The 24,703-nt window shown below is 47.8% G+C and overlaps 1 protein-coding gene across 1 annotated transcript; it reads right to left on the bottom strand.

Moving 5' to 3' along the window:
- Nucleotides 1-1,354: 1,354 nt before the first annotated feature.
- ANGPTL4 (angiopoietin like 4) lies at nucleotides 1,355-7,322 on the bottom strand. The gene is made up of 7 exons (XM_081283022.1): nucleotides 6,772-7,322; nucleotides 6,413-6,523; nucleotides 6,164-6,278; nucleotides 3,771-3,884; nucleotides 3,062-3,157; nucleotides 2,691-2,972; nucleotides 1,355-2,010 (listed from the first exon to the last, which is right to left on the bottom strand). Exons 1-7 carry the CDS (start codon nucleotides 7,135-7,137, stop codon nucleotides 1,829-1,831), a joined length of 1,266 nt encoding a protein of 421 aa, XP_081139148.1. The 5' UTR covers nucleotides 7,138-7,322; the 3' UTR covers nucleotides 1,355-1,828.
- Nucleotides 7,323-24,703: the final 17,381 nt, after the last annotated feature.

Here is a 24,703-nt window from a genome sequence, read left to right as displayed (position 1 = left end):
TACCACTGAGCCACATTCCCAACCCAAATAAGATATTTCTAAAATGTACTTGTGTGTGTGTGTGTGTGTGTGTGTGTGTGTTTTACTGGTAATTGAACCTAGGGGTGCTTACCACGGAGGTACATGCTCATCTTTTTTTTTTTTTTAAAGAGAGAGAGAATTTTTTTTTAATATTTATTTTTTTAGTTTTCAGTGGACACAACATCTTTATTTTTTATTTGTATGTGGTGCTGAGGATCGAACCCAGCGCCCTGCGCATGCCAGATGAGCGCGCTACTGCTTGAGCCACTTCCCTAGCCCTTTTTTTGTTTGTTTGTTTCTGTGACAGGCTTTCACTAAATTACCAAGGTGAGTCTTGAACCTGTAATCTTTCTTCCTCAGACTGTGAAGTCACTGGGATTACAGGTATGTGCCACCATGCTCTACTTCATATGTATGTATGTGTGTGTGTGTGTGTGTGTGTGTGTATTAAATATATATAAGTTTATATATAAACATTTATATTTACTATAAAAATACATGTGCATGCATACATACACACACACACACACATATATATATTTTTCTTTTGTACCAGGGATTGACCCTGTGCTTAACCACTAAGCCACATCCCCAGCCGCCCTTCTTTTTATTTTTTATTTTGCTAAGTTACACAGGGCGTCACCAAGTTGCTGAGGCTGTTTTTTTTTTTTTTTTTTTTTTTAAAGAGAGAGTGAGAGAGGAGAGAGAGAGAGAGAGAATTTTTTTTTAATATTTATTTTTTAGTTCTCGGCGGACACAACATCTTTGTTGGTATGTGGTGCTGAGGATCGAACCCGGGCCGCACGCATGCCAGGTGAGCGCGCTACCGCTTGAGCCACATCCCCAGCCCCTGAGGCTGGTTTTGAACTGGCATTCTCCTGCCTCAGCCTCCTGAGCCATTGGCATTACAGGCATGCCCCATCATGCCTGGCTCTTTTTAACTTTTTTAAAACATGGCTACTAGAAAAAATAAAGTTAAACTTACAGCACACATTGTACTTTTTGTCTATATGCTGTCATGCATTGTATTTCTATCCACTAGCAAGATATTAAAAAATTAATCATGATTCATATGCTTAAGTATGAGCAGGAAGGATTCTCCTTTTCTCTATTATGAGGGATTTGTTTTATAGTTTTTAAGATAAAAACAAGGGAGATCCACAGGATGAAATACTGAGTGGAGGAAGCTGAGCTCACTTGTCGGAGGAGGGAGGAAAAACCAGTGCCGACCTTAGGGGACCTGAAAGCATGTTCTCCACCCTAGGAACATGTTTATGTGGACTTTGAAACTGTCTGTTTTTTAAAACAAACCAAAGGACAAAGAAGAACAAAATGTTCTAATGTTGCTTTTATTCCAAGAATTCTGTGGACTCCACCCGGACACCATCACTGGTGCCAGCTCATGCCACAGCACCCATACACAACAGCACCATGAGGGCATCCATGGCCCCAGGGAGCCCTGAACCCCACCAGTCAATGTGACTGAGTCCGCCATCAAGGGCTGGCCTGGCCAGCCCCAAGTGGTCCCTCTGTGTCCCCCACTCCTCGGGCGGGCGAGAAATGGGACTCAATGCCCCTCTACCCAGGTTTCCAGGGTCTGTGTGTGCCCTGCAGCTCTAATCTCAGAGGGCAACGTGTGTGGCCCCCACTCAGGAAGGGGCCTCTGCAGTCGTGGGCTTCATCTCTGTTCAAGAAGCTCCAGGTGGCCCCTGCTTAGAGCTCCTGCTCAGGCAGAGAGTACCATATTCGTGGGCCAAAGCCAAAGTCACTGTCCTCTAGAGCCTGGGACCAGGCCCTTGCAAGGTGGCTAGGAAGCTGCTACAGCCTCTGTGGGCTGGATCAGCATAGTGGTAGCCTGCAGCGGGTAGTAGCGGCCCCGCCAGGTTTTCCAGAAGATTCCCTTCTTACGCTGCTGCCGTTGCCGTGGGATGGAGTGGAAGTACTGGCCATTGAGGTTGGAGTGGCCACAGGTGCCAAACCACCAGCCACCTGAGGAGGGCAGAGGAGAGGGGACTTGGTCAAGTCCTTGGGTCTCCACATGGAGATGCAGATGAGGATGGGGTAGGGGGTGAGAGTGGGCCTCAGACTGTTCACATTTTAAATGGGAAGGGTCTGGCAGTAATTGTCAAATGGTGTTCCAAGATACCCAAGGTTATGACAAAAGCAATCTCAGGGGCCCTGGGCATCCCCTATCCATAATTGCAGTAGACCTGCTTTCATAGTCTGTGACCACAGCCAGTTATTTGTGTATTCCTGGCACATGGCTAATATTTTTTACTTTCTATGACCAGCATACATTGCATTAATTTGGGTTAGCTTGAACCATATGAAATGATCAACATTCCATCATTTTTTTTGACCCATCAGAAGGTGATCCCCTGTTTTACTTCACAAAACCCAGGCTCTGTCTCTGATTTCAAAAACACAAAGCAAGGGTGATCTGGGTGGTTCTGCTCCATGCCAGCCCCCCTCCCACTAACGTCTCATTGGATTTTCCTAACGATCCTATGGACTGAGCACTATTTTAAAGATGGGGAAACTGAGGTTGGAGAAGTTACATCAGCAAGCAGCCCAAGCACACGCAGCAAGTGAGGAGAAAGTGGGGGAAGGAAACAGATGCATTTGGGGGCTGAAGGCTGGCTGGTCAGGGTAGGGGCAAAGCTGCTCACCAGAGAGGCTCTTGGCACAGTTCAGGTCCCCGCGAAGGTCATGGTCCTGATCCCACGTGGAGAAGGGCAGAGAGAGTCCACTGGGCGTGATGGTGGTGGCACCCAGCTCACTGGCCACCGGCTCCGTGAGCTGCAGGCTGTAGGCTGTGTCCTCACCTCCCAGGTGGACAGGAAACTGCAGCAATTCGGCGTTGCCCTCCCAGTCCTTGAGCTGCACAGCCAGGCGGCTGCCACGGTCCCCTGTGATGCTGTGCATCTTCTCCAGGCCCAGCCAGAACTCGCCTACAGCGGGAGGGGCTGCCTGGTGAGCTGGGCCCACCTCCATGGGACCCTCCTCCTCCCCTGCCTCTGGTCCTGCTGGAAACACCCACCTTGGGGATCCCCGAAGCCTGTCTTGTAGGCTTCCCAGGGCCGATTGAAGTCCACAGAGCCATCCTGGCGCCTCTGAATCACTGTCCAGCCTCCATCTACCCAGAGAGGCACAAGGTCACCAGAAGGCCCCTCCTCACAGGGGACCCTGGCAACCAACCCTGAGACCCCCCAAACCCAGGAGAGTCACATTCCCCTCACTCTTCCCAGGAGGACTGAAGGAAGGTGAGGCAGAGGGATGACTACTATGGGCCACCAGGCAAGGGCTCGGGCTGGATCTCAGGTATCTATCTGCAAAGCTGGATTCAGATTTGTGTGTGTGTGTGTGTGTGTGTGTGTGTGTGTGTGTGTTTTACTCAGGATTGAACCTTTTTATTTTAAGACAGGGACTTGCTGAATTGCTGAGGCCGGTCTCAAACTTGGGATCCTTCTGCTTCAGCCTGTCAAGTAGCTGGAATTATAGTCTTGCCCTACCGTTCCCTGCTAGGCTACAGGTGGTAACCCCAGGAACCTATCTGTGAGCTTGCGATGGACGGCAATGGGGAAAGGGCTTGTTTTCATTATTTTGTTTCTGGTGCTGGAGATGGAACCCCAGGCTTTATGGGCGCTGAGCACATGCTCTACCCTGAGATACACAGGGCTGCGTTTTCGAGAAAGACACTAGGGCCCGTGAATGGCAAGAGGGTTCCCTGGAAGGCCAGTACATCCTACCTGAGGTCATTTTGCAGTTGACCAGAAAAGGTGGGGACCCCTGAGGCTGGATCTGGAACAGTCCACTTTGTCTCTCACCAGCTTCAAAGAGCTCCTGGCAGTCCCGGGGCAGTCCTGAGGGCAAACAGAGAGAGGAGGTGAAGCAAGAGAGACGCCCCTGAGGCCTCAGGAGGCAAGCTGTATGTGGGTGATGAGTAGGTGAGATGTAACCCTGATCTCATGACCCTTTCCTACCTCTGCCTAAACTCTTCCATGGCTCCATATGGCCTTCTCAGTGTAATCTATAAGGCACCTTCAGGAGCAGCCTTTGTACCCACATTCCTTCCTCTCAACGCTGCACCTCCACCCTTCCTGGCCAAATCAGCTTCTTTCCTGTTCCCCACCACCTTCCTTGTATCACATATCCCCCTACCACAAGGACTTTGCACATGATGCTGGTCCCTCTGTCTGGGACTCTCTTCCCTCAGTCCCCGCTGTGGGTCCCAGTTTCCAGAAGAATCCTCACCCCTAGACCAGACTTGATCTCCCAAAATGAACATGAAGGCTTCCTGCTCCCCCACACTAGGGTCATCTGGTGGTGGCTCCCCATCCTCCTACTGAGTGGGGGCTCCATGAGGCCAGGGATAAGGAGCAGCTCTGTCCATAGGCACCCGGCTCTACCCTGAGCTTAGCTTGCAGCCCGTATTCAGTGAAGAGTTGATGCATGAATGATTGCAGGAGTTTGATGGGGTAGGAAGCAACCACCCGGGTGAGCTGAGCAAAAGGGCTCTCTGCTCATACCAGGGAACACTGATCACAGCTGGATGAGGCTTGGCGACATAGAGACTTTGCCCAGGGTCCCAGCTCTGAGGGGGAGAGAGCTCAAGATAGAGGAGAGAAGGAGGAAGGAAGAAAGGGGGAGAGAAGGAACCTGGCCTTGGGTCATGGAGACTGGGGAAGGACGGCCCCCAGCCCAACCCAGCTGGGCCTCGAAAGTAGAGGAAAGGTCACCAGGGGGAGGGGCAGGGCCAGGATTCTCAGCCAGTGTGTCCACACTGCTGCAGCAGAGGGGCAGGCCCAGAAGGACACTTCCGGGCCCCTCAGGCAGCTCCCCTTTCCCCTACTTTCCTCTCATCCAATCAGGACAGGCATGAAGCCAAGCCACCGATGTGGTCTCCATTAGCTCCAGCTGTTTGTCTCTCAGAGCTCTGAACTTTCCACGACTTGGCCAGGCTGAGTCTGGGAGTCCTAAACCACCCTGCACACCCCCCTTCTCTTCCACCACATCTCCCTGCCTGGGCCTGTGCCTGCTGGCCTCAGAAACTCCTCATCTAAGATGATGGCTTGGGAGGGCTCCCTGGGACCCTCACCATGCTGAAACGCCAGCCCTCTGTGGACAAGAGGGAAGGAGTCTGGGGAGCAAGGGAGCCCTCAAGACTGCAGGGCTGGAGGCCAGCAACCAGGCCAGGGTGTGAAGCGGGGGATCTACACTTTCACCCAGTTGGCTGTAGACAGTCACAGATGCTGGGCAGGGTGACAGCATGGCTGTGAACTTAAGAGTGGGAACTGGGAGCCTGTGTCACACACACACACACACACACACACACACACACACACACATGTTGTTATTTGAGATTGGGGGGAACTTGGGACATACACAATAAAAGACCTAAAACTTGTGATGGCAGGAAAAGCCTGGTGTGTGTGTGTGTGTGTGTGTGTGTGTGTGTGTGTGTGTGAGTGTGTGTGTGTGTGTGTGTAGGTTCAATGGGGACTTTGAGGACAGAAGTGGCAAGAGTCTGTGTGTGGGGGCTGGGGTTGCGGCTCAGAAGTGGAGTGCTCGCCCAATATGCACAAGGCACTGGGTTCTATCCTTAGCACCACATAAATGTAAAATAAAGATATTCTGTCCACCTAAAACTTAAGAATAAATATTTTTTAAAAAAAGTCAGTGTGTGGCCAGGGAGCTGGGGGTCCTGCCACAGTTTCCCTTCTAGATTCATGCCACAGGAGTTCTTGGGGTGCCAAACCTCAGAAACCCCCACCGGTACCTCCCGTCTATCATACCCTCCCATAAAGTCCTCCCCCTCAGGATGATGTCCCTGAGGGATACTACCGTCTCCCAACACCCCTGAAGCTTAAGTTCCTTGTGGTATCTCTTCCAACCCTGGCTCCAGTTGGTGGCCAGCAGGATTTCAGGAGAAGCCCTCTGGCTTGCTGAGAAGAGGGGTGCAGTGGCCTGCCTGCACAGGTCAGGGCTGAGGAAGGGGGTGCTGCCATCAGCCTCAGGAGCTGGGACCCAAGACCAGAACCTCTCTCCTTATTACAGTGAATCTGACCAAGGGGCTGGGAACAGGAATGGCAAATGGAGGGGCAGGGAAGTGCGCCAGGACAGCAGAGGTCCAGACACTCACTGTGCAGGCGGGTGGTGTTGTGCTCCAGGCCAAGGGGGGCCATCTTGGGTAGCCTCTTTCTTTTGGCCGGCTGGGTCACTCCATTGTCAAGGTGTGGGGGGGTCAGGAGGCCAACCTGGGACAAGACAGGAGAAGGGGGAGGGTGTCTGGTGGATTGACTCATTCGGCTGCCTTACCTGCCTGGCTCCATGATGGGACCTTCGGGTCCAGCTTTGACCTCTCTCCCCACCTGGGTCAGGCTTAGGGTACCTGGCTCTGCAGATTCTGTATTCTCAGGTGCTGCTTCTCCAGGTGTCGCTGTTGCTGGGCCACCTTCTGGAACAGTTGTTCGATCCTGCTGTTCTGAGCCTTGAGCTGCGTCTGGGGAAGGGTGCAAATCTTGGTGAGGACCGGTCCTATATCTCCAACCTCCCTTTTCATCCACCCACCCATCCTTCCAAATGTCCATGCTTTGAGCCCCTTTGAGCCCCCGGCAGTGGTACCCAGAGAGCCTCGGCAGTGGTACCCAGAGAGCCTCGGCTGCGCTCTCCCTTCCCACCCACACAATTCCAGACCAGAAAGGGAGTTGGCAAGAGTGCCCAAGAGCCCGCGTTAGCAGGCACGCGTACCTGCAAGCTGCGGAGGGTCTCGGGGACCGCCTCGCCCCCGGGAACCCGGGTTTCGGGGACTGCCTCGCCACCGGGAACCACGCTTTCGGGGGCTTTTGAGGGCTTGGAGGACGCCTCAGACCCCTGGCAAGCGGCCCCGCAGGCGGCCAGGCGCTGCTCCAGCGCGCCCAGCTGTCCACGGGTGCGCTCCACGTGTTCTCGCAGCCCGTGGCCGAGCTGCAGCAGCCCGTGGGCCAGCACGTTCATCTCGTCCCAGGACGCGAAGCGAGGCGGCTCGGGCGGCGCGGGGCGGCCCTGAGCGCTCAGCAGCCCGGCGGTGGCGGCGCACAGCATCAGGGCTGCGCCTGCCGTCGGAACGCAGCGCATGTTCTTGGTCGGCCTGGATGTGGGGACGCAGGGACTCGGTGCAGGGACGCAGTGGCTCGAAATGCTAGGGCTGGAGACGTGGAGAACCTGGCGGAGACTCGCTGGGGTGCCGAAGGCAGCGGGAAGGAATGTATCTCGGCCTCAGGTCCGCTAGGCTCGGCTTGACCTCGCAGCGCCCAACGCCCTCTTTTATAAACCTGGTGCGGGAGTGGGAGGGGGAACCTCGGGGGCGGGGCGCGGGGAGTGCTGGGGGCGGGGCGAGCGGCCTAGGGTGGGGTCCTGTGTGTGGTGGTTTTACGAGGTGGGGAGCCTTCTGGGGCGCGAAATTCTGGCTCCCCTCGCCCTGCGCCAGGCTCTGGTTGGCCTTCCTCTGTGAACCGTGGGAGACCTGACTGGCGCTTCCTCTAAGACCCCCATACTGCCCCCGCTGTGTTCAGTGGGGGAAAGGCCGATCGCATCTGTCGGGACATTCCTGAACCCCTTTGGGAGGCAGAAGTTGGGGAAGAGGGCAGTGAGTACTGCGTGCGAGGAAGGTCCCTCCCTGGCGCGCAGAGTTCCGCGGGGTGGGCGGGGAGCCCCGGGGAGCCCCGGGACACCTCAACCTCCTGGTCTCAGAGGCTTCCTATGATCTCCAATTCCAAGACCAGACTGGGGCTCCTGGCTCCCAGGGTTGTCTGAGGCCTCCCACGCCCCTTCCCGCGCAAGGGTTCGTCATTGCGGGTAGGTTTACGAGATTCTGTCTTGTCCGGACCTCCTGTCCCATCCAAATTGCTAGCGCCCTAGTGGTAGGGTTTGGGTCTGTATTGCTCAGAGCCTCCCCTCCTGTTGCCCACCCTCCACTGCTAGGGTTTTGCTCGTATGAAGGCAGGAACCCAGGGCACATGGAAGGAAGGCCTCCCTTCCACCCTTTCTCTTTGTTCATTCATTCATTCGTTCCTTCCTTCCTTCATTCATTCATTCATTCAACAAAGAGGAGCTCAGCCCAGACCCTATGTGGAGTTCCCTGACTGGAGGAGAAACCCCAACACTCTGAGCCTGAAGGAGGGACAGAGGAAGATCCAAGCAAACCCGTGGACCCTGTTCATGGTACAAGGCTAAGCTTTCATTCAATAAAAAACGCACAGGTGTCACCTACCCATTCCCCACCAACTCCCCTATACCCTGCCAGGAAGGTTAGCCTGGCACAGAAAACCCTCCTGCCAGGAAGAATCACTAGGCCGATTACTCAGAAAAAAAAAAAAATGATAATAATAAAGAATGGAGTTGACTCAGCATGGCTGGGAGCCAGCAGCCCTGGCCTCTGGAATCTGAAACTGCACACTCCAGGGCTGACGTGCAGGCCACCACTCATGCACTTGGCCTGGCTGGGCCACATGCCAGCCTGGCTGATCCCAGCAGTGACAGACAAACGGGAAGGGCAGGCAGGGAGGAAAACCCCAGCAAGGATAGTTTCAGCTGGCCACCATCTGGCCTGTCCACCCTTACTTCCAGCATCTGAGTGGTGAACATAGCTATCCCAGGGAATCTCCAACCGCAGTATCCTCTTTCCCAGCTTCTTGCATCAAGGAAGATGATCAGTTATTTTCTAACCTCATGGACTTTGTGATTTGCTTCTCAGGAACTTCAGTGCTGTGTTTTAGAACAAACCAAACTTGGGCTGGAGATATGGCTCAAGCGGTAGCGCGCTCGCTTGCATGCGTGCGGCCCGGGTTCGATCCTCAGCACCACATACAAACAAAGATGTTGTGTCCGCCGAAAAAACTAAAAAATAAATAAAATTCTCTCTCTCTCTCTCTCTCTCTCTCTCTCTCTCTCTCTCTCTCTCAAAAAAAAAAAAACAAAACAAAACAACAACAACAAAAAAAACTTGCAGAAGGCCATTGGCGGCACCTGCTAGGAGTAAACTTTTAAGACTATGATCCCCCTGGGGACCAAAGCTGGCCCTGGATTTTATCCTAAAATCTGCTGCTTGGAATGTGCTCTCTGACTCAGCCATAACACAGTCACCCTGACTGATGGTCCCTTAAGCATCTGATGTGTGCCAGGCACTATGCTGGGGCTGTGTTGGTGTGATGAGCCTGTCCTCTACTCCCCAGGCTTTTTTTTTTTTTTTTTTTTTTTTTTTGTACCAGAGATTGAATCCAGGGCTCTTAACCACTGAACCACTGAACCACATGCTCAGCCCTTTTAAATATATTATTTAGAGACAGGATCTCACTAAGTTGCTGAGGCTGGCTTTGAACTCACAATGCTCCTGCCTCAGCTTCACAAGCTACTAGGATTACAGGTGTGCACCACCACACTCAGTCTTACTCCCCAGGCTTTTTTTTTTTTTAATTTTTTGTAGTTGTAGATGGACAGTATGCCTTTATGCCTTTATTTTATTTTATTTGTATATGGTGTTAAGGATCAAACCCAGTGCCTTGCACATGCTAGGCAAGCACTCTGCCACTAAGCTACAGCCCCAGCCCCTACTCCCCAGTCTTGACCCCAAGCTACAAGTAAATGGCTTGAGAAAGGTGGGCTGGGGACTCGAATCTGTCATCAGAAAATAAAGCAAGGGAGGTGACTCTTGTTACCAGGTGGTGCCCAGCTGAATGAAGGAGACAACCCTCTGCCTTTGGGATATTTCATCCTGGGTAGGATGTGGTCTCTTGAACAGTGTCCTTCCAACTCTAGTCTTAGGGACTTCTAGTGGGTGGGTGGGAGGAGAGAAGTTGATCTGTCAATCACCCTGAGGAGCTGCTTAGACTAAAAGCAGCAGCAAAGGCTGGGGTTGAGGCTCAGTGTAGAGCCCTCGCCTAGCACGTTCGAGGCCCTGGGTTCGATCCTCAGCACCACATAAAAATAAATAAATAAAATAAAGGTATTGTGTCTAACTACAACTAAAAAATAAATATATTAAAAACAATAAAAATAAAAGCAGCAGCAAACATCTTCTGAACACTTAATATCCCCCACATATTGTTCTTTAGTGTTGCCATATTCATTTAATCCCAGTAACAACTCTGTTTGAAGCACATATTCTAATTATTCTGTTGTAACAATTCTATTTGAATTATATAATCTAATTATTCTATTTTATAGATAACAAGAAAGATTGCACATTTATCCAAGTCCACACAATTATCTAGACACAGGTAAGATTTGAAACCAGCCTGACAGCTGTATTCTTTTTTTTAAATTTTTTTTTTAATATTTATTTTTTAGGTGTAGATGGACACAACACAATGCCTTTATTTATTTATTTTTTTATGTGGCGCTGAGGATCGAACCTGGGTCCCGCCTGTGCTAGGCGAGCGATCTACCGCTGAGCCACAATCCCAGCCCCAAGACAGCTGTATTCTTAGCAGCCAACCTGTCCTTCCTGCCATTAATAATAAAAATCGTTCACATTTCCTGATATGTGCAACCTCATGGAGTTCCTTCTGTATTATAACCAATAGGCTACTGAAGAAATGATGGGACGTTAAAAAAATATATAAAGAAAGAAACCATGGGATGTATGACTTTTTTTTTTTTTTTTTTTTTTTTTTGGCTTGGTACCAGGGATTGAACCCAGGGGCACTCAACCCCTGAGCCAAGTCCTCAGCCCTTTTTATATTTTATTTTGAGGCACAGTCTTGCTAAGATGTTTAAGGCCTCAGGAAGTTTCTGAGGCTGGCTTTGAACTTGTGATCCTCCTGCCTGAGCCTCCTGAGCCACTGGGATTACAGACATGCACCACCATACCCACTGGGACATGTGACTTCTGAAGTTAGGCCGGGAAAAAACCTATGACTTCTATCTTGATCTTGCTTGGATTACTTGCTCTGGAGAGAGGCAGCCACCATTTTGTGAGGATGCTCAAGCAGTCCTTTGGAGGGACCTATGCAAGGAGGAGACTGAGGGTCACACCCAACAACCAACAACTTGTCAATCACGTGAGTGAGCAGTTTTGGAAGTAGTCCTCCAACACCAAATGTATGAATGACCACAGTCTCACCTGATATCCATCAGTAGCCACATGAGACCTCAAGCCAGAACCACTCAGCTAAGCCACTCCCAAAGTCCTGACCCATAGAAACTACGATATAATAAATACTACTGTTATTGTTGTTTGGGGTGCTGGGGATGGAAATTAGAACCTTGCACATGCCAGGTGAGTGTTCTACCATTGAGCAACACCCACAGTCTCCTGATTCTACCTCTTAAAGGTCCACATGGACAGCCATTACCATCATCATAGGGACAAGGTCTTTATCTATAGACCTTTGGGGAACACTCATCTGAACCAAAGTACCATATAATTATGGGGCCCAAGAAGGCCCACCATCTGCCATCTGCAAGCTTCAGAGTCAGGAAAGCAGGTGGTATAATTCAGTCCAAGTCTGAAGGCCTGAGAATAAGGAGCTCTAATGACTGAGGACAAGAGAAGATAGATGTCTCAGCTGAGAGAGAGAGAGAGAGATAATTTTCCCTTTCTCCATCTTCTTGTTCTTGTTCTATGTAGTCCTCAATGGTTGGATAGTGCCCACCCACATTGATAAGGACAGATCTCCTTTCCTCAGTCTACTGACACAAATATTATCTATTCCAGAAACACTCTCCCAGACATACCCAGAAATAAAATTATCCTGGCTATCTTGGCATCCCTTAGCTCAGCCAAGCCAATACATAAACTTTAACCCTCACAGACTCCACCTCCACCACCATCAACACCACCAGGTAAGGAGTTGTGGTTGCAAGACATGCTGCTGGGGTTTGGATGTGGTTGGAGTGTTTCTTCCAGAGATTCAGTGTGGGAAGCTTCATCCCTGATGTGGTGATGTTGAGGGAGCAGAACCTTTAAGAGGCGGGGCCTTAAGGAAGATGGATAGGTCATGGGCCTCAGAAAGGGTTTATGTAGTTCTTGGAGGACGCCAGTTAGTTTGCATGAGAGCAATTTGTTATAGAAAGAGCAAGTCTGGTTCCTGCCTCTCCTGTGACTCTCCTTTCATATATGCTCCCACCATGAATCTGCCCTCTGTGTTGTGATTACAGGCCTGTGCCCCCACACTGGGCTCCCTTTGCCTTTTTAAGCCTAGGTAGTGTTCCATTGTGTATGTATACTACCATGCCCAACGAGACACATTTATACAGAAACACACATATGCGACATACACGCATATATGTAGAGATATATTAATACATATACAAATACATGTATGTGTAACCCACGCAAACATATATATGTGGACTAAAGCACATTTATATATAGGTACACAATACATGCAGATAGATATGTGTGTATAAATCACATATATATAGGGACATATCTATCATACACACATTTATGTGGAGTCATATATACAGAGAAACATACAAATATATACAATGTGCATACATATGTAAATACATGCACAGATTATATGTCATACCCATATACCTACATATGACATGCATGGAAAGAGAAAACTCACTGACATCATGTCTGAACCACTTGTGGGTGTATTGCACATGGATTGTGTGCCTTTTGCCCCTTACTAAGGGGCACTCTTACATAACCATACTACAGTGAGAAGCTTCAGGAAACGTAACCCTGACCTTGTACTCTTATCTAATCTACAGTTCACATTCCAGTCCATCCATGTCCAATTGTGTCCTTTGACAAGTGTGTTTTTCTCTTCAGGATCCCATCCAGGGATCACAGGTTGCATTTTGTTGTCATGTCCCCTTGGTTCGCCTTTGACCTTCAGGACACTGATGTCTCTGAGATGCACATACCGGCTAGTTGTAGAGTACCCCTCACTGTGCATCTGCCTGGGGTTCCCCAGCAGGTTCCCATGAGGCGTTTTTGGCCGTGTCCTTCTCAGTGCCTGATACCAAGTGGCACTCAATGTTCCTTTGTCCCTTATTAGCACCATTATTTTTGATCCTTTTAACCACATAATTTGAATCCAGGATGATCAGTAATGTTCTGGGGGAAACCCACTAGAAAAGGAAATGATCTCACCAGGTAAGGCTTCTTGGAGCTGGAGAAGGGCCCCAAGGCTGACAGTCTCCTGGGAGGTATCCAGACAAAGAATCTAGGTAATAGGTGATCCAGGTGTAGGAAAGAGTGTAAAAAACATACTCTGGCGAGGAATGGTGGCCCACACATGTGATTCCATTGACTTGGGCGGTTGAATCGGGATGATCTCTAGTTCAAGACCAGCCTGGCAACTTAATGAGACTCTGTCTATGATGGTACACACCTGTAATCCCAGCAGCTCAGGAGGGTGAGGCAGGAAGATAGTGGATTCAAAACCAGCCTTAGAAATTTAGTAAGACCCTAAGCAACTTAGGGAGACCCTCTCTCAAAATAAAATTAAAAAAAGGGTGGGGGATGTGGTTCAATGGTTAAGTGCCCCTGGGTTCAATCCCTGGTACCAAAGGTAGATAGATAGATAGATAGATAGATAGATAGATAGATAGATAGATAAAAATTAAAAGGGCTGGGGTATAGCTCAGTGGTACAGTATCCCTGGGTTTATTCCCCAGTAGTAGGGTTGGGGGGGTATTGCACTCTGGCCTGACAGGAGGCTATAAGATTTCAGAGGAGGCTGTAAGATCACTGGGGGTATTTATTCAGACACTCTGCCCAGGAAATGGCCTTCACTGTCCCTGGCAACCAAGCATGGTATTTCCTGCTGCCCTCTGCTCACATTCAGGTCACCAGGAAAGGGCAGCCCCAGAGGAGAGAGCTCAGAGGCTCAAGGCAGAAAATATGACTCAGAACCTGAACTTAGGACTCAGAAAAGGATGAGCAGCTTCTGCCCTCTTCCACCCAGTGTCCAGGCCCATGCTTCCTCCCAGCCTGGCATCTTTTTTTTTTTTTTTTTTTTTAATAGTTGTAAACGGACAACATGTCTTTATTTATTTACTTATTTAATGTGGTGCTGAGGATCGAACCCAGTGCCTCACACATGCTCGGCAAGTGCTCTGCCACTGAGCCCCAGCCCCAGCCCCCAGCCTGGCATCTTGTACACAACAGGCAAACAGAACTAAGTCACCAAGGAAATAATGACAACTATAGTAGTGAACGTTTACACCAGCAGACACTTGCACAATCTATTTGTGTCATCCTCAGATCAGCTCTGGAAAAGAGAGAGGTCTTTCTTCCCTTTTTGTAAAGAACAAGAGAAAGTAAGCATCTGAGTTGTTCAGGCATTTGGCCAAAATCACACACAGTCTTTAAGGGTCAAGGTTTGAACCAAGTTCCAAACCACCGAATGTTTTTTACAGCTTGTTGTCATTTTGTGATTGAGAGTTTTGCATGAGTAATACATTTGCATATCTCCAAACTCCCAAACTCTAAAAAGTATAGTAAGAGAAGTTGCCTTACTCTAATCATGTATCTACACAAAATATAATTCAAGAATATGTGTGTGTGTGTGTGTACATTGATTGATCCCAAGGGCACGTTACCAGTCCTTTTTTTTTTTTTAAGAGAGAGAGAGAATTTTTTTTTTTTAATATTTATTTTTTAGTTCTCGGCGGACACAACATCTTTGTTTTGTATGTGGTGCTGAGGATCGAACCCGGGCCGCACACATGCCAAGCGAGCGGGCTACCGCTTGAGCCACATCCCCAGCCCACCAGTCCTTTTTATATTTTGTTTTGAGACAGGATCTCTCTAAATTTGCTGAGGCTAGCCATGAACTTGTGATCCTCCTGCCTCAGCCTCCTGAGTCACTGGGATTACAGACATGATTCATCACACCCAATTTCAAGAATATTTTATTCATAATCACTTTCTTTTTTTTTAATTTTTAAATATTTATTTATTTATTTATTTATTTATTTTTGTTTTTGGCGGACACAACATCTTTGTTGGTATGTGGTGCTGAGGATCGAACCCGGGCCGCACGCATGCCAGGCCAGCGCGCTACTGCTTGAGCCACATCCCCAGCCCTCATAATCACTTTCAAGGGTTTTGTTTGTTTGTTTGTTTGTTCTGTATGTGCAATCATTTTCAATTTTAAAATAGCGGGAAGGACTGAGAACAGGGGTGCACACTTGTAAATCTCAGTATTTTATGAGGCTGAAGCAGGAAGATTGCAAGTTCAAAAGCCAGCCTCAGTAACTTAGTGAGGCCCTGGGCAATTTGATGAAACCCCATCTAAAAATAAAATGGGCTGGGGATGTGGACCAGTGGTTATAGGATCCTGAGTTCAATCCCTGGTACCAAAAAAAAAAAAAAAAAAAAAGTTGTTCCTTCTCAGCTAGGCACAGTGGCACTCACCGGTAATCCCAGCTATTTGGGAGACTGAGATAGGAGGAGGATCTAAGTTTGAGGCCAGCCTGGGCAACTTAGTGGGACCCTGCCTCAAAATAAAAAATAAAAAGGACTGGGAGTGTAGCTCAGTGATAGAGCATCTCTGGGTCCAATCCCCAGTACAACAAAAAGAAAAATAAGTTCCTTCTCTCTCCACCTTGAGTTTATTTAGAGAGTTATCAGCAATATCCCCCAGTTTTACACGGGTTGTAGAATATTGTACTCATTGTTTGTTTGCATTTGGCGGTGGGAATGGCCAGGGCCCTGTGCCTGCCACAAGGCGCTCTCCCACTGGGCCACACCGCAGCCCAAGCACTGTTTTACATCTTTTTTCACTTGACATAAATATCGAAGCTCTTTTCAAATCACTCTGTACCAGTGTCCTTGGTAGTTTTTATTTTTCTTTCTTTCTTTCTTTCTTTGTGGTGCTAGAAGCCAGTGTCTTGCACATGCTAGGCAAACACTGTACCACCCAGCTCTGGCCCCTGCCCGCAGTCCTCGTTTTTTTGATAGCAGCACACTACCCATTTTATGTCTGTACCGTGCTTTATTTTGCCAGTCCCTGTTGAGGGTTGCTTGCTTTGTTGCTCATCTTTTCCTCCTGGAAACCACGCAGTAATGAATAATCTCGCAGGTTGTTATTTTACACGTGTACATTTATACCTGTACAGTAAGTTCCCCAAAGTGGAATCACAGGTCAAAGAGGACGAGTATCTGTAAGTCCGGTGAATGTCACCAAACTGCCCTCCGTGGGCGCCGTCACTCCAGCAATGTGAGTTGGCAACACATCGTTTTCTTAAACTTTTGGATTCTTTTCTTTTTTGTTATTTAAACTTTTGAACTCTTGCCAATCTGACAGGTGGAAAATGACATCTCACCTAGTTTTAATTTTCATCAGAGTATAAGATTACCTTTTCAAATATTGAATGGCCATTAATACTTCTTTTGGCCGATTTTTATTTTTATTTATGTTCTTTTGCAGGGCTGAGAATGGAACCCGGGGCCTGCTGCCTGCGGGTGAGTGCGCTGCACTGAGCCCTCTCCCCAGCTCTCGTATGTTCTTTTCCTTATGATGTCTAGAATCTCTTTAGGAGGTGATGAACTCTTTTTTTGTTTTGTTTTTCTTTTGTGATTTAATTCTTTGTGATATGAACTGCAAACATTTTCTCTTTCAGTTTGTCATTTGTCTTCTGACTTTGATTTTTTTTTTTTTGACAAGTGAATTTATCCATGTTTTTTCTTTCCTTTCTTGCTTTCTTTTTGGTGGGGGGAACTGGGATTTGAACCCAGGGGTACTGAACCACTGAGCTACATCCCCAGCCCTTTTATTTTATTATTATTATTATTAAATTTTGAGACAAGATCTCACAACATTGCTAAAGGCCTCACTAAGTTGCTGAGGCTGGCTTTGAATTTACGATTCTCCGGCCTCAACCTGCAGAGCCACTGGGATTACAGATTGGGCCACTGCGCCAGGCCCTTTCTTGCTTTTCTATTTTAATTTTTTCTCTTTTCTTTTGGTGCCAGGGATGTAACAGTCCTTGTGCATGCTGGACAAGGACTCTACTGCTGGGCAAGGACTCCACTGACTTGTGTTAATGACATTCTGAAAACAACCTAAATGCCCCACCGTGGGAGACAGCCAGGAGATACAACATACTTCGAAATTGGATCTGGGACAATATACTGGGTGTATTTAACAGGAATTAAAACAAAAAACAAAAAACAAACAAACAAAAAAAAAAACTGTGTATCCAGTGACATTTTTTTTAAAGCATGTATATGAGGAAAGAGACTGGTGAGAGACACAAATGAGTGAAAAATCTCATGTACTGTTTTCCTGGATACACCTGGAGTTAGATGGACCGAGGTACCAGTAGTCCCAGCTACTTGGGAGGCTGAGGAAGGAGGATGGTTTGAGCCCAGGCCAGCCTGGGCAACATAAGCAAGACACCCTCTCCCATATCAAAATAAAATAAAATAACTGAAAAGTATATATGATTCTTATATTTACATTTAAAGGAGAAGGGAATGATATTTATCAAAGATCCATGAAAAAAAAAATGCAGCCAGGCAGTAAATGACTCTTAATAAAAAACAAACCAGTAGTAATGAAGTTGCTTTGCTGAGAGACAAACCTGAATCTGAAAAAAATATTTCAAATGCCCAATGTCCAAAATATGTCCATAACTGTGGCTATGGGTCAAATGTGGCTGTCGTGCAAGCACTTGGAAAGGTGGTCAGTCCAAATTTCTATATGCTATAAATGTAAAATAAATATCACATTATTATCAGATCAGGAAAAAATGTTTTTTTTTTTTAAAAAGTAAACTATTTGGCTAATTAAAAAATATTGACCACATGTTTAAATGATCAAATTTAAGGTGTGATGGATTAAAATGAAATTATTACAATTAATTTCATGCTTTTTACCTTTTTAAATTAAAATGACTACGAGAAAATTTTTATATTCATGGATCTATTTGTGGCTCAGATCATATTTTTACTGGATATTGATCTAGAATTCTGCACCAAGTTTTAGGAGACAGGGTGTTACAGGTCAGGGCCTTCCTGGAAACTGAGACGGCATGACAACTCCCCCGTTAAGCCCTGATTCTTGTGATCAAATCAGAAGGATTTCATATATGTCACTCAGAGTAACAGGCATGAGTTTATCAGGACCAAAGGGAAAGGGGACACTCTCAAGTGAGAAAGTGGGTCCTCTTAGAAGAGGGACAGCTTTGCTCTCCTGTCATTCAGTTTTATTGGGGTCTCAAGGAAGATTGTAGAGAGTTCTTTTTTTTTTTTTTTTTTGGTACTAGGGATTAACCACTAAGGCACACCCCCAGCCCTTTTTATTTTGCTAAATATCAGGACCTCACTAAGTTGCTGAGTCTGGCTTTGAACTCACTATCCTTCTGCCTCAGCCTCCCCAGCTGCTGGGATTTCAGGTGTGGGCCACCAAGCCTGGCTCAGTTCCACCTTTTGACTTTTGACTGAATCCAGCAGGATGACATCAGACTTTTGAGTACTCCCTGTGCATGACAACTTCAGGTCCCTTAGGTCTATTCTGACTGGTTCTAACTGGAACCTATTTTACAGATTTTATGATTAGCGGGAATCATCCTTATCTCCCTGAATTCCAGGATCTGGCCTTTTTTTTTTTAATTTTTTTTTTTTTTAAAGAGAGAGTGAGAGAGGAGAGAGAGAGAGAGAGAGAGAGAGAGAGAGAGAGAGAGAGAGAGAATTTTCAATATTTATTTTTTAGTTCTCGGCGGACACAACATCTTTGTTGGTATGTGGTGCTGAGGATCAAACCCGGGTTGCATGCATGCCAGGCGAGCGCGCTACCGCTTGAGCCACATCCCCAGCCCCCCTTTTTTTTTTTAAATGTTTGTTTGTTTTTGGTACCTGGGATTGAACTCAGGGGTACTCGACCACTGAGCCGCAGCCCTAGTTCTATTTTGTACTTTAAGAGGAAGAATCTTGTCGGGAGCCACTCTGGTCAGGAGCTATGTCCACACCTTTAAGTCCTGAGTAAAGGGGTACTGAGCAGTTATTGCACCCCGCAATACATTGGACTTTTACTCCCGCAGGGATAATGAGGCGTGGCTCTGGGAGTGGAGGTCACCTGTTGGGGTTGAGCTACACTCACCTGTTCCTTTGAAATCCTACCACTTTGCCCTTTTGGGGATAGACTGTCCCGTGGAAACTCCCCTTGTGTGTCCCCTGTGTAAGAATAAAGAATTCCAGTGGCACTCTCTTTCCACAAGGTTGGAGAGCCACCTCGGAGTTGGAAAAGGTACCTCTGTGTGTTTGCGTGCTTTCTCTCACCCTTAAGTTATTGGAACAGTCAGATTTGTGAACCCAGCATAGATCACCAGCTAGGCTAGATGGCCACAGGGTCTCACTGTTGCTGAGGCTGGCTTTTAACTGGGGATCCTCCTTCCTCAGCCTCCTGAGCAGCTGGAATTACAGGTATGTGCTACCACACCTGACTCAGGATCTGGTCTTTGTAAGGGACACACACACACACATACACACACACACACACACACACACACACACCCTCCCTCCCTCCCTTCAGGGCAACTTGTATTCTTCTTATATCAGGATTTCGGGCCTGCAATTCCTCTGCAGATAACAGGTAGTTTGCTGAGGAATGTAACATATCCCATGGGCTTAAGCCAGGCAGGTAAACCAGTTTTTATAAGAGAAGGTTTTTATAAGTCAGCGCACTGGGCCCATTTTATATAATTATTCCCTTAATTTAATTTCCCACCTTTCAACATTTGTCTGTCCCCTATGAAGGGGACACCACAGGGATGCAGCTAGCTACATCCAGACTGAGAGATGCTATACGACAAATCTGATTTGTTTGACATCCAAATCCCTTTTATTGGGGAGAAGGGCCTCTGGGAAGGGGCCTGGCTTGTTCATTGGCCCTGCCCTGGGGTGCTGAGGGGTCATCTATCTGGAAATCCTGATGGCTAGAGAAGAGCCCCAGGGGCAGGGCCCCCACAACGTCATGTGCTAGCAGGCCAGCCCCACTGAGGCTGGGCCTGTGGCCATGCTGTCTGGCTGTTGAAACCACACCCGCCAGAGCTCGGCCTCCTCTAGAAGCTAGTGGTCCTTGTACCGCCCCTGCCATGGGAGGAGGCCCTCGACTGCGACCTGTGTCAGCGGCTACACAGTCCCTGATGGTGGTCTTGTGCAACTGGATCATGAGGAACACAGCCACTGTGAAGGCTGCCTCTCGCTCAACACCCAAACCTGATTTCTTTAACAAATACATTGGAAAAAAGGTGAGGAGAGAATTTTTAGGTCAGGAGATATTTAAAAGGCATTTCAGCTAAGTGCCATGGCTAGATACCTTGTGATTCTGAGTCAAACGATCTCCAGAACAATAAAACAAACAGTGTTATGTGCTTGGTGTCTCTATTCTCCTCAAATTCACATATTGAAACCCCAGCGCCCAATATCAGCTGTACAAAGCCCTCCGTATTGGTGGGTTCTGCACCCATGGATTCAACCAACTTTCTTTTTATTTATTTATTTTTTTTAGTTGTTAATAGACCTTTATTTTTTATTTATTTTTATGTGACGATGAGGATCGAACCCAGGGCCTCACACATACTAGGCAAGCGCTCTACCACTGAGCTACGGCCCCAGCCCAACTTTCTTTTTTTTTAAAAAAAATATTTATTTTTTACTTGTACAGAGCACCTTTAATTTGTTTATTTACTTTTATATGGTGCTGAGGATTGAACCCAGGGACTCACAAGTGCTAGGCGAGCCACAACCCCAGCCCCTGCATTCAACCAACTTTCAAAGTACTCAGGGAAAACCATGTGTCTGTAGGGAACATGTATAGACTTTTCCTCTTCTCTCTGAACAACACAGTGCAACAATTATTTCCAGCATTATAAACCATCTGGAGGTGATTTAAAGTCTGCAGGAGGCTTGTGTAGGCTCTCTGCACACACTGTGTCATTTTATGTAAGGGACCTGGGCATCAGAGGATTATTATATAAAGCGGGGGGTGGGGGGCACAGGGGTCCTGGAGCCAGTCCCCCAGGAGAGGTGACTGTATGTAGAGACTGGGCCTCTAAGGAGGCTAAAGGAGACCATAAGGATGGAGTCCCTGATCTGATGGGATTAGTGGACCTTATAAGAAGAGACACCAGGCTGGGGAAGCAGCTCGGAGGTAGAGCCTTTGCCTCGTGTGCATGAGGCCCAGCAAAAACAAAACAGAACAAAGATCTTTCTCTTTCTCTTTCGAGTCAGCACCCAGGGAGGGCACATGAAGAGGACAGTGAGGACATGGCCACCTGCGTGCTGAGACCGAGTGCTCATCGGAAGGGAGCACTGTTGCTCTTAGAATTCCCAGAACTACGAAAAAAAATTCATTTCCGTTATCTGAGGCTCGCCGCCGTCTGCGGTGTTTGATCATGACAGCCCTGGCGGGCAAATACAATCACAAAGTGAATTAGTGCATTGATGAGACAGTTGAACAGGAGAAAATGCGAACATTTACTGAATAAATACAGTTTTAAAACTACATTTATGCTATTATGAGTACCTTTTTGTGCACGGTACTGGCGACTGGACCCAGGGTGACTCCACTCCTGAGTCACATCTCCAGTCCTTTTTATTTATTTATTTAAGTGGTACTGAGGATTTAGCCCAGGGGTGCTCTACCACTGAGCTACACCCCCAGCCCTTTCCTATTTTTATTTTGAGACAGAGTCTTACTAAATTGCCCAGGCTGGTCACTTGCCATTCTCCTGCCTCTGTCTACCCCAGTTGCTGGAATGACAGGTGAGCTCCACCACGCCTGGCACAAAATTGAGTCGGTTATTGTTGAAGCTAAGAAATGGGCACAGGATGTTCATTTTTAAAACCTCTTCTCTGTTGTTTTTTATTGTGGCAAAATATACGTAATATAAAATTGAGCATTTAAGCATTTTTAAGAGACTGCTTAGTAGCAGTAAGTACATCTCTCTACTTTTTGTTGTTAAAAATTCTCCAAAATAAAAGTTTTGGTTTTGCAAATGACAATAAGCAAAGTAAAATCTTGGTAGAGGTGATCCTGAGTTTCTGGGAGTGATTAGGTTCTTAGTGCAGGGATTTTTTAACTTCTTCAGAATTTCCTAATTTTATATAATGAATGCTAATCTCTTTAGAAGCTTAGTAGTTATTTTTATGACGATAAGAAAAAAACAAGATTTGACGTTTTGCTATTTGTTTCCTTGGAGGATTCTTTCTCACACGCATTCATAGGGTCAGGGGCCGCCGGGATATAACAGGGACAGAGGCGCCCCCTGGTGGCAAATCCGACGACAGCTGTGGAGGTCCCCCAGGCGCACTTTCGCGCTGTTCCCAGGCTACAGGAAGGACCGGCGCTACCTCGGCTTCTGAAGGCGGCAGATCCACTGGAGACAGCCTTGGGGAAGATGATCTGAGTCTAGAGATTCTGAGGCAGAGCCAAGGGGGGAATGGAAGCAGTGATTGGCAAGTTCTTTCACCAAACCCCTATTTCCTCCTGCTTTCAAGCCATCTCATGTTTAACAGCAGTGCATGCTTTCATTCATTCATTCATCCATCTAACACTGATGAAGCACCTTTGCTGCGCCACCAGGCCCTGTTCCAAGCACCTGAGACAAAGGTCTTTACCCTAATGGAGCTGACACAGTTACTGTGTAGAAAAAACAACAGACAAGATAAGTTAGGGAAATATACAGCATGTTACATGGTGATAAACACTAAGGAGAAAAATTAACCCAAGGAGGGAGATACGCATGGGAGAAAGTATGTATGAAAAGATGTAGAATAGAGCGGCCAGATCTCACTGAGAAGAGGGCATTGGAGCAGGGAGGTGAAGGTGTGAAAGTTCAAGAACATTCCCAGGAGAGAAACTTGCCAGTGCAAAGATCCTGAGGCAGATATGTGTGTGTCTGTTGGAGGAAAAGCAAGGAGGCCTGAGTGACTGGAGTAGAGAGTAAGGAGTAGAGAGGGAAGAGAGATGGCAGGGAGGTGATGGGGAAGATCCTTACAGGCCACTGGAGGGACTTAGGCTTTTACCAGTGATTGGTGGGAGCCATGGAAACATGATAAAGCTTAGATGATAAGACTCCTTCTGGCTGACACGTGGGGGTGAAACATGGAATCTAGGTGATGAGGAAGGAGGTGACATCACCGGTCCAGACATACAATGATGGGGGCTGGACCAAGGTGGGAGCCCGGAAGTGGTGAGAAATGGCTGGGGGTGAGAAATCAAAATGGAGCCCAAGAGATTTGCTGGTTTATTTAAACATAGGGGAAAGAGAAAGAGAACCCTGTAGTGATCCTGGTGCTGTTGGCCCACATGGCTGGAAGGACAGAGTTGCCATTAACTGAGAAAGGCAGAGGGAGGGTCAGGCTTGGTGCACCTCCCTGGCATCAAGTAATGCTTTCTGATGCTTCAGGGCAGAGGAAACCCGGCAGGCTTCTGCATGGGGAAAGAGATCAATTATTCAAAGCTGGGGGCGTGGGGCAGGAGAGCAGCAGGGTGAGGTGCGCTGCAGGGATGAGGTGGGAGGCAGGGGGTAAAACTAACAGGACACGCAGCAGCTGGATTTGGAGCCTGAGGAGAGGGGTGAAGCAAGGCAGCAGCCAGTGGGTAGAGATGCCCTTTGAAGCACCAACCAGGAGCCTCCGCCCTCAGGCTGGGGGCGGGGGACACGTGGAGAGGCAGGTATGGCCTCTCTGGGGCAGCTGGGCATTCCAGACGTGGGCGAGGGGTGCTCTGGAGTTTCTAGGAGGTCCTTGAAATGGTGAAGGGGCTGAAAGTGGCTTCCGAGGGCCTCACAGGCAGTCGGGAGTAGCCAGCAGCCTCCTCTCTCCTTTACTCTTCTGACTCGAGCCTCAGCTGGGATGTGGTGGGACAGAAAAGGGTCTCATTTTCCACCATGAACATGAAGGGTGTTAGGAATCCAGTTGGGGTAAAAAAGACATAATTAAAGAGGCCTAAGATCATGACACCTCTTCTCCTCACCCAGGTAAAGTTCCTTCTCCCTGTCACCTACCTTTAACCACAGGATGGCACAGTCTTACAGGACACATCAGAAATCTGTGGTCTGCTGAGAGCTCAGATTCACCTTCAGTTCCTCTCACTCCGTGACCAAGGTTTTTCTTTTGCTTTGGAGTGCTGGGAATCCAAGGGGCCTTACCCACGCTAAGGAGGCAGCAAGGGTTTTGTTTTGTTCTCCGGTGGTGCCGGAGAGCAAAGAAAACTTTCCCAAGGTTCTTAGAGTGGCTTCAACAGGTGCCAACCTGAAGAGCATCCCGTTGGCTTGATGAGGGCATCCGCAAGGGCGACTCCAATGAAGTGAGGCACAACGTGTTTAAATCCGTAAGTTCATAATGATTAAAAAAACAACCAAGCACACTCGAATCCCAGCAGCTTATGAGACTGATGCGGGAGGATTGCAAGTTCAAAGCCAGCTTCAGCAATTCAGTGAGGCCGTGTCTCAAAATAAAAAATAAAAAAAGGGCTGGGGATGTGGCTCAGTGGTTAAATGCCCCTGAATTCAATCCCTGGTACCAAAAAATCAAAAAACAAAAAAACACTAATTCAGCCAGGCAAGGTGATGCAGGCCTGTAATCACAGTGACTTGGGAGGTTGAGGCAGAGGATGGCAAGATCAAGGTCAGCCTGGGCAATTTAGTGAACCCTGTCTCAAAATAAATAAAAACTGGGCTGAAGGTGTATGTCAGTGATTTTTTCAATACTGAAAAACAGAAACAA

Source organism: Spermophilus citellus, assembly GCF_964194105.1.
Source record: "Spermophilus citellus genome assembly, chromosome: 3".
NCBI classification, from domain to species: Eukaryota; Metazoa; Chordata; class Mammalia; order Rodentia; family Sciuridae; genus Spermophilus; species Spermophilus citellus.
This window is presented reverse-complemented; position numbering and strand designations above follow the sequence as displayed.